A 10768-nucleotide genomic window follows, 5' to 3' on the forward strand; every position below is an offset into this window, starting at 1 on the left:
TTATTTTGTCTTCTGGGAAACATGTAAGTATCTTCTGTAGCTTCCAAAGGGCAGTACTACATGAAAAAAGATACTTGGGCAAAATAAGAAAAATGTACACATCTTCATTCTGTTTACACCACTGGCTCTTCATGCATTGTTTTGCCTTCTGGAGCAACAGTGATGGTTTGAACCTTCTGTAATAGTTCCTTATATGAGTCCCTTAATTGTCCTCAGTGTAAAAAGATCATACAAAATCATACAAAATCACTGTTGGAAAGGGTTTAAATTCTCCAAAATGCTGAAAAACCAAAGAATTTATGGAACCTGAAGGATTTTTCTGAAGAACATCAGGCAGTTTAACTGTTCAGGACAAATAAGGGACTCATGAACAACTATCACTAAAAAAATATGCTGAGGATTGTTCAGTAGGGCTGGGAATCTATTCCAAAAAGAATGGCGTTGGGAATCGAGAGTCGATTTCAAAGGTTCCAAAGGAATCGACTCCCCATTCAGAGCAGTTTTCAGTTCAACAAAGCTTAAATATGGGCGCCTCTCAAACGAACGGCTGCATCATACAAAGGCTGCATATCTCGGCTGCTGTCATCAAACATTGCTGAACAATTCACGAAAATAAACTGAATGAAAAAGTCGGTACTGAGCATGTTTGAGTTTGAGGATGCAGCCATCCGTTAAGCACTTATTAATTTATCTCTTGTTCACTAATAGTGATTAGAAATCTGATTCATTGCCATGAAAAGGTTCTTTCAGATAGATTGTTTTAATGAACCAGAAGTTATTTTACGGTGGAACTGGTATTACTGATATTGTCCACATGAGCGCTGCACAACAATAGATCATGACGTGATCGAGGGTCTTGGTCCTATTTCCATCTTAAATAAAATGCTATTTTTAACCTTTCTATCAGCCTGTGATAATTCTGAAAGAAAGCGCTGAGAGCACAGATAAGTGGTGGAGAGTGCGTGTCTGACTGACAGATAAACCACAAACTGTTATATCAGCTCTTATATCAGTGTTGTTGTTAATGTTCTGGTTATTTTGTCACGTCTTGTTTCATTCATGCAATAAACGCATGTCCACTACTGAGCTGTGGGCTATGACTAATTTCATGGGCAATGCAGACAAAATTATAATTTAAATACAGAAATATATCATAATTTTTAAAAACAAAGCTTCATATTATGATAAGTTTACTTTCTAAGACCTTTATCCTACGGTCAATGCGAAATTAGGTTCCTCCAATCTAAAAAAAACAAGAATTGAAAAAGAATCAAAAACAACAGTGAGGAATCGATTCTTGAAATCAAATCCCATCGATTCCAGAACCAGAATTTGGAATCGGAAACGATTCCAAAATTTTTGGAATCCAACAGCCTTCAGGTAACAACACAGTATTAAGAATCAAGCGTATGCAAACTTTTGAAAGGGGTAATTTTTATAAATTCAACAATTATTTTCTCTTGTGGACTATATGTAAATATCTTTTATGTGAAATATCTTATTCAGGTCAGTACTAAATAAAAAAAACTTGCATTTTGTATGAACCCCTCTTATTTTGGTAAAAGGATTAACATTTTGCAGATTCTGTGAGGTGTATGTAAACATTTGACCTTAACTGTACTTCCCTGTCAAAAATCCAAAATCCACGTTTTTTTTCTTAATTCATTAGGGTTAGGTTTGGGTTAGCTATTCTATAACTATTCTGTTTGAATGGAGCAAATAGATTTGAGAGTGTGTTGCTGATGAAGACTTCTTTGCAGGTCTTCATGTGAGGAGCAGGTTGGTGAGTGCTGGCTGCAGAGCGCTCGTGTGGCCAGAAGAGCTGGCCATCACCAAACAGCCTTCAACGCCCTCCTCAATGCTGAGAATTCCCACCTGTCTGAGCTCTTCATTGAGAAAGCCAAATGGCTGTGGTCTAAGGTATAGCAATTCAGCTAGAAGTTGTTTTTACCAATGCAGATCTCTTAATGTAAGTCTTAACCATCACTGAAGTTGTTATAAGGAAAAATGTTGTTTTTAAAGGGTGATGTGCATCAGGCTCTGATAATCCTGCAGAAAGGTGTGCAGCAGTGTTTTCCTGATGACCAGCCACTCACAGACCCAAAGAGAATCCAGATAAAAGGGAACGCCATGCTGCTGGTGGGCAGATACATGGAGGAGACGGCCAACTTTGAGAGCAATGCTATTATGAAAACCTATAAGGTATTTCAGTCAGTTACATACGAGGACAAACGTAACAGGAATCAGAGCGATTAGACTAGGCCTGGGTGATATGGGGGAAAATCTTTTTTTTTTTTTTTTTAAACTTGAGATTGAAGTATTTAAGTACTATAACATTCTCTTTATAAAAAACACAAAGTGGTCAACGTGTAAATGTAATATAAATACACTTTTTAAATGAGACCTTTCCATTAGACAGAAGGTTCTTGGCCCCACTTTATATTAGTTGGCCCTAACTACTCTGTACTTACTAGAGATGCACGGATGAGCTCAAACCTCCGCACCGCACCCGACCCGCACCCAATCGTCATTTACAATTATTCTAATTCTTAGTTTTGCATGATGATATAATGAATGGTTGGTTCATTTTTAACAGCAGATTGATTCAGCTGATCTGCACAACGCTGCACACCTATATAAGCGGAATCATTTGTGCTTTTAATAACGTTAATTAACATCTGGACGTGACTCTCCGCAATCTCTGATGAAATCCTGTGAAGTCCTACTGGATCCTTGGACAAAAGTTAACAGGGGTTCACCCAGTTTAATTAATTTCTGATAGTAAAAATCTTTTTTTTTATTTTTAAGGTATTGTTTTCGTTATAATGTACTGATTTAAATTAGTAATCAGTGATAATTATTATTTTACTACTCGGCGTGCCTCCCTTGACATGCTCTTGCTATGAACAGGCAGCTAATCTGGTGCGGGCATGGACGGAGCGGCACAATCATCAAACATATTTCTTTTTTTTTATTATTATTATGCAAGTAGTGAATGTGACAATGTTTACATGTAACAAATACAAAAACCCTTTAGACCCTTTAACCCTTTAATAATAATAATAATAATAATAATAATAGTAATAAGATTGATTTCATTTAGATTTGGAAAGGGTGGAGGACAATGAAGAGGGCAAGTAATAATAGGAATAATAATAATAGTATTAAATTATGTAATAATAATAATAATAATAATAATTAAAAAAATAATTATTATTATTAGGGTGGCCTCTGATCCCTCCATGGCTACAACATACTTAGCGGCTGACACATTTCATTAGGAGTGTCGGGAAAAGATGCCGTGGGGCAACGGGGCCCAAAGCCCCCCAACCAACCCCCAAAACACCAGCCATCCCTGGCCACTACCTAGATGCCTCACACACCATACATGTCTGTTATTTATTTATTTATGTTTTTTACATGTGTAGATGTTTAGATGTTTCGACTAGTTTGTGATGCATTAAAAAAGTGAGACGTGTAGGCAGCTCAGGCCTGGGACCCGGCCCACCCACATGGCACGCTTACCCTGTTTATGTGTATTTTTTTTTTTTTTTTTTAACTTTCCTTTATATAAATGCATGTATTCTATATTAAACATTTTAATAGGCGTGTATGTATTTTAGCTAATATGTGGTGCATTAAAACACCGAGGTATGTAGGCCAGAACCAGCTAGGGCAAGAGAACCCGGAAGACAAGCCCAGGGGAAAAGGTAGGGAGACACCAGCCCCCACCTCAGATCCACCCACCCATATTTTAACTGGATGTCATAAAAAGGCCAATGAGAGGGAAAGAGATAGAAAGAGTAAAAAAAATATATATTTTAAAGGAAGCTGGTGCCACGGTCCTTACCATATTTACTGGGTGTTTTGAGCGAATATTTGAATTTATTCACATACGATTAAATTAGAAATGGTGGCCTGTCATGATTTTGATCATACAATATACTTTTCTTTCATAAATACAGGATGTCACACATCTGTTACCAGAATGGGAGGATGGCAACTTCTACCTGGCCAAATACTATGACAAAGTGATGCCCATGGTCACTGACAACAAACTGGAAAGACAAGGCAACCTCATCCGTTATATTGTCACATATTTTGGAAAGTAAGATGTGTTCTATTGGTAGTCCTGTAGGAGCAGTTCCTGAATTGAGTGTTTCAGTGTGTGACAGGTAGATGCAGTAATGCTTTGCTTTCTTCATAGAGCCCTGCAGTTTGGCAATCAGTACATCTATCAAGCCATGCCCAGAATGCTAACCTTATGGCTGGACTTCGGAGCCAAAGTTTATGAGTTTGAAAAAGGTAAGGCGCAAAATTACCTGCGATAATCTGCAGTGTTAAAACTAAGCAATTAAACAATTTACTCATTGTATTCATGCATCGATTACAAATGCAGATTCATATGTATTGATTTTAAAATATTTTAATCCATTTATTGGCCTGTAATTGACCTTATTCACAAAGGCATCAATCAAATTGATTAACTATAGTTTTAAAAATAAACAGCTAAAAGATTTACTCATTTTATCAATGCATTGATCATGAATTGTGGAGATTCATATGCATTGTTCTTAAAATATATTTTAACCTTTTAAATCATAAATTGTGTTGACCAGTATTTGATTTGTAATGTTAAAAATTGTAAGACTTTGTTAAAGGCACAGTTCAGCAATGCAACCGCATAGACAACAATGCAACTACCACTTTCAAGGCCCAGAAAGGTAGTAAGGACATTACTAAAATAGACCATGTGACATCAGTAGTTCAACCTTTAATTTACAAGCTATGAGAATACTTTTTTTGTGTGCAAAGAAAATAAAATAACTTTATTCAACAATTTCTTCTCCTCTGTGCAAGTCTCTGATGTGCGTTCACAAGTGTGAATGGTGGCAGAGACTGACCCAAAAGAGAAAGAAAGGTTAAATGCTGTTGTTATTTTTGTTTTTTTTTGTGCGCACAAAAAGTATTCTCGTAACTTTGTAAAATTGAGGTGGAACCACTAATGTCACATGACTATTTTAACAATATCCTTACTACCTTTCTGAGCCTTGAACGTGGTAGTTGTGTTACTGTCTTTGCAGGGTCAGAAAGCTCTTAGATTGTATTGAAAATATCTTAATTTATTTTCCAAAGATGGACAAAGGTCTTAAAGGTTTGGAATGACATGAGGGTGAAGAATTAATGACAGAATTCTTATTTTTGGGTGAACCATCCCTTTGTTAGGGAGTGCAATTTTACAAAAAAATTAAATTAATAATGGTATTAGTAATAGTTTTTTTTTCTTGCCTCATGTAACTGAATTTGCAGTTCAGCAGCCTAGTAATTAAAATCAATTTGCTATCAACCCAAAAAAATAGACCACCATGACACATCAGCTTCCTCCCTCTTTTTCAGCTGGCCGCTCTGACCGAGCCCAGATGCGTGCTGAGCTCTCCAAGATCAATTCCGTCATCAGCGAACACACCAGCAACCTCTTGCCCTACCAGTTCCTCACAGCCTTTTCACAGCTCATCTCTCGAATCTGCCACTCCAACAACGAGGTCTTTGCTGTGCTTATGGAGATTGTGGCCAAAGTTTTCTTAGCTTACCCACAACAAGCTATGTGGATGATGACTGCTGTGTCAAAGGTCTTAGCCTTAGCCACCTTAGCCACATTTACAACCATAAATAATGCCTTTCACAGATATAAACTGTTAAATGCATGTGCTTCTTTCATTTTTTAGTCCTCCTATCCGACTCGAATGAACAGATGTAAAGAGATCCTGAAGAAGGCTGTCAGTCTGAATGAGTCATTTGGGAAATTCATCGGAGACGCCAACAGACTGACTGACAAGCTGGTGGAGCTCGGCAATAAACCAGTAGGACAGACTGTACTGCTAGCAAGACAATAATATTTTGATTTCCAAGGAAACAGCTTTTATGCGTTTTTTTTATTAAGCTTTAGTATTCCTCAACTTTCCCCTTAGGCATTCATTTTAAAATCAGCTGGTTCTAAAATTACTCTTGTGTTTGGATGCAGTCAGACTTCGTTCTTGTTTAATTGTGTAGGTGGATGGGAACAGCAGCACTCTCAGCATGAGCATACACTTCAAAATGCTGAAGAAACTGGTGGAAGAGCCCACATTCAGTCAGATCCTCATCCCGCTGCAGTCTGTCCTTATACCCACCCTTCCTTCCACCGGAGGAGCCAACCCCAAACACGATGCCTTTCCAGGACACTGGGTCTACCTCGCCGGCTTCGATGACACAGTCAGTCCCGCCTGTTTCACCATACTCCAGTTTTTGAGCACATAATACATCACTCTCATTTTAGATGATAGTTTATTCATGATATCATTATACATTTCATTTCATGAAGGTGGAGATCTTGGCGTCCTTGCAGAAGCCAAAAAAGATCTCCCTCAAGGGCTCTGATGGCAAGTTCTACACCATGATGTGCAAACCTAAAGATGACCTGAGGAAAGACTGCAGGCTGATGGAGTTCAACTGTCTCATTAATAAGGTACTAGAGTTGTGCTGTTCACACAATGCTTTTGACGAACTGCATTTTCCTAATAAAAATGTTCCTTTTTTTAGTCTTTGAGGAAAGATGCCGAGTCTAGACGGAGGGATTTGCACATTCGGACGTATGCGGTCATCCCATTGAATGAAGAGTGCGGCATCATAGAGTGGGTCAACAACACGGCGGGTTTACGCCACATCCTAACGAAGTTGTATAAAGAGAAAGGTGTGCTGATTTCATAGTTCTCTTCTTAAGGATAGAAGGTATGAAGTGTCATAATGGAGTAATGTTATGTGTAGCATAGTACAGTATATCCTGACACAGATCTTAAAATAAAAGCTTGTATCACTCTGAAGTACAGTTTTTAATCACTAGATGGATAAGTAAATAAATAAATAAACAAACATAGGCCTACTACTATTCAAAAGTTAGTAAGTTTAATGCATAAAGAAAAACTTTCCATTCCTTAAAAAAAATATTTCCAAAAAAAATATTAAGCAGCACTGTTTTCAATGAAAGCCTGTTTCCACCACTGAATAAAACTTTTTAAAAAAGGTACTTTTTATCTCACAATTCTGACTTTTTTTCTCACAATTGTGTGAAACAAACTTCCATTTGTTATAAAGTCAGAATTGCAATTCTGAGAATTTAAGTAGGAATCATGTGATATTAACTTATAATTGCAAGTTTTAAAGTCAGAATTGAGATATAAACTTGCAATTCTGAGAAATAAAGTGGCAATTCTGAAAAAAAAAAAATCAGAATTGCAAGATATAAACTCACAATTTTTTATTTTATTTTTTTTTTTCCATACAGTATCACTGTTTTTTCCCCTCAAAATTGGACTTTATAACTCGCAGTTGTGAGGAAAAAAAGTCAGAATTGCCAGTCTATATCAGAATTGTGAGATACAAATTGCAATAACCTACTTATTCAGTGGCGGAAACAGGCTTCCATAGTTTTCAACATTGATAAAAATAATAAATATTTTTTGAGCAACAAATCAGCATATTAAAATGATTTATAAAAGATCATGTGACACTGAATGCTGGAGTAAAAAAAGGAATAAATTACATTTTAGAATATATTAAAATAGAAAAGTATTATTTTAAATTGTAATAATGTTTCACAACATGACTGTTTCACTGTATTTTTTGATCAAATAAATTCAGCCTTTGTGAGCATAAGAGATTTATTTCAAAAACATTAACACATTTGATCAACCCCAGAATTTGAAATGGTAGTGTACTTTATATAGACATGAAATATTGATTAATCAGTTAGAATCAATTCCAGAAAGTGTTAAACATGCTGTTTTAAAGAATTGTTAAAAATGAGTTTATTCAGGCTGTTAATGTCTTCCATTTTTAGTGATAGTGTAAGTTGAGTTATTGTTTTTTTTTTTTTTTTTTTTTTTTTTGAACAGGGATCTATGTCAGTGGGACAGAGCTGCGAAAGCTGATTTTGCCAAAAACAGCATCTTTTCAGGAAAAGCTGAAGCTGCACAAAGATGTGCTGTGTGCCAGACACCCACCAGTTTTTCACGAGTGGTTTTTACGAACATTTCCTGATCCCACTTCTTGGTATGTATTCACATTCATAATATTTTTGCACAGTAATATGCTAAATGTTTCTTAATATTAGTGATTAAAGGGGTCATGAACTGAGGAGTCAAAATTCCTTTAATCTTTTGACATATGAGGTCATTTTAATATAAAAACATCCTGTAAATGTTAAAACCCCAGACTTCCTTGTTAGTCTAAAAACAGCTTATATTGAAGCCAATCTGCAAAACGACAGCTTGTGAAATGTGCCACTCTATGATGTAATAGTGTGGCTGAACACCACCTCTGCAGAAGAACATCAAAATAAATAAATAACAAGTGAGGTGTAAATAACAAGTGAGGCAAATACAGGTCTACACTGAAACCAAATGATAATGATGGCCCAGAAGACAAGAAGACGCTGTGCAGTGCCAAGTTGTGGAAAAACTGTCTTTGCATTGCCTTCCCAACATTAGGAAAGAGTAGATGAACTTTGTTTTTAATAAAGTTCCCTTCATTTTACTTTATTTTACATTTACTTCAGAGACTACAATCCGTAACACCTGATGAGGGGTCAAAACAGGACATAAAATACCCTATTATTTCTAAATAATGTTTTTTGATGTAAAAATCTTGATAACCTCAGAGAATAGTACAAAATAATAAAAAGGCAGTTCATGACCCCTTTAAAGTGAGTTTTAAGTAATTCATTAAAAAAGCACTTACTCAAACATCTTCACACGTGGGCAAATGTGGCATTTTAACAGGTACAACAGCAGGTCTGCTTACTGTCGCTCTACTGCGGTCATGTCTATGGTGGGCTATATTCTTGGACTTGGCGATCGCCATGGAGAAAACATTTTGTTTGACTCCTTAACTGGCGAGTGTGTCCATGTGGATTTCAACTGCCTCTTTAACAAGGTTTGAGATGAATAAGGAATGTGACAAATTTATTACGTCCTGTACTTGATGTCTTTTTTTAACTGAAGAATAAATGTGTTTTTGATGCTTAAGGGGGAGACATTTGATGTTCCTGAGGTGGTTCCCTTCCGGCTCACTCAGAACATGGTTCATGCGATGGGGCCGATGGGCACAGAGGGCCTGTTCAGACAGGCCTGTGAAGTCACACTCAGACTCATGAGGGATCAGAGAGAGCCGCTGATGAGGTGAACATCTCAGAAGTTTGGAGCCAAGAAGTCTCTTATGCTCACCAAGGCTGGATTAATTCAATTAAAAACACAAAATCTTATTAGAATTTAAAATAACTTTCTGTTTTAATATATTTTAAAATGTAATTCATTCTAATATACTGATTTGGTCTTGAAGGAATCAATGTTAAAAACTGTTTTTTTTTTTTTAATTCTATTCTATGTTGAGTGTGTTTTATTTGCACAATGAGTTTAACATTTCGAACAGTATTTGTATAATACTTTACAATTCATGATGTCTTTTTATTACTTTTAACCAGTGTTTTAAAAACATTCCTGCATGATCCTTTGGTGGAGTGGAGTAAACCGGTCAAGGGTTCCTCTAAAACACAAGTCAATGAATCTGGAGAGATCCTGAATGAGAAGGTACTTCACCCAGACTTCAGCCTGAATGAAGATGCTTATCTATTACGTCTGTCATGTGTGCTTTTATATTCAGCTAAGAAGCCTTGAATTATGAATAAACGAGGCATTATGGTTAGAAATTAGAATACACTTCTGCAAGTGCCTCGACTTTATATGCAATTTGAGCTGTTGCATTTTAATTATAGATTAGGTAATGAGCTTAAGTAATAGTTGTAGAAAGCCATAATTTGATTTTGTTCCGCTCTAGGCCAAGACTCATGTTCTGGACATTGACCAGCGTCTTCAGGGAGTGATCAAGAACCGAAATAAAGTGATGGGCCTGCCTCTGTCCATTGAGGGCCACGTACACTACCTCATTCAAGAAGCCACGGACGATAACCTCCTGTGCCTCATGTACCTTGGATGGGGTCCTTATCTGTGATCAACATTTGCACTTCGGAGCTGTAGAACATAAACTTTCTGTTTAGTACTGTACTTAAAAAAAAAAAAAAAAGGGGTTATGTTTGTCAGTGTTGTTTTCAGTGTTCCTCAGAAGGTTGATTAAATTTCGTTCACATTTCAAGAATGAGTCTTGTTTTGTTTGGAAGGTATTTACAAGAAAAATGTTAGCTTTGGTGTCATATAGCACAAGCAAACATTAAGCATTAGCTTTTAGAACTAAACATTAAAAATGATTTTAAGTATTCAAATTGCTTTTTGTTAAAAGTGCAGTGGCTTCAAACAAAATATTGGGTTGTGATACACCAGTTTCCTTTTATTTTAGGGGAATATATGTGACCCTGGACCACAAAACCAGTCATAAGGGTCAGTTTTTGGAAACTGAGATTTATACATCATCTGAAAGCTGAATAAATACGTTTTCCATTGATGTTTGTTAGGACAGGACAATATTTGGCTGAGAACTATTTGAAAATCTGGAATCTGAGGGTGAAAAAAATCTAAATATTGAGAAAATCGCCTCCAAATGAAGTTCTTAGCAATGCAAATTACTAAGAAAAAAATTAAGTTTACAACAGGAAATTTACAAAATATCTTAATGGGACGTAATCTTTACTTAATATTCTAATGTTTTTTTTTTTGTTTTTTTTTTTTATTGCTACAAATATACCCGTGCTACTTATGACTGGTTTTGTGGTCCAGGGTCA

General features: G+C 36.2%; 1 protein-coding gene across 1 annotated transcript in view; it reads left to right on the forward strand.

The window, feature by feature from the left end:
- Positions 1–10188, forward strand: part of atr (ATR serine/threonine kinase) — a 39746-nt gene extending 29558 nt beyond the window's left edge. Inside the window, 14 exon segments of the mRNA XM_051093208.1 lie at positions 1761–1920; positions 2023–2202; positions 3966–4108; positions 4208–4305; positions 5398–5630; positions 5727–5861; positions 6052–6252; positions 6362–6505; positions 6580–6730; positions 7932–8088; positions 8817–8970; positions 9064–9215; positions 9518–9623; positions 9871–10188. Coding sequence (XP_050949165.1) covers positions 1761–1920; positions 2023–2202; positions 3966–4108; positions 4208–4305; positions 5398–5630; positions 5727–5861; positions 6052–6252; positions 6362–6505; positions 6580–6730; positions 7932–8088; positions 8817–8970; positions 9064–9215; positions 9518–9623; positions 9871–10044 — 2188 coding nt within the window. The 3' untranslated portion in view covers positions 10045–10188.
- The last annotated feature ends 580 nt before the right edge of the window (positions 10189–10768 follow it).

The sequence above is a fragment of the Labeo rohita genome, chromosome 2 (assembly GCF_022985175.1).
Source record: "Labeo rohita strain BAU-BD-2019 chromosome 2, IGBB_LRoh.1.0, whole genome shotgun sequence".
NCBI classification, from domain to species: Eukaryota; Metazoa; Chordata; class Actinopteri; order Cypriniformes; family Cyprinidae; genus Labeo; species Labeo rohita.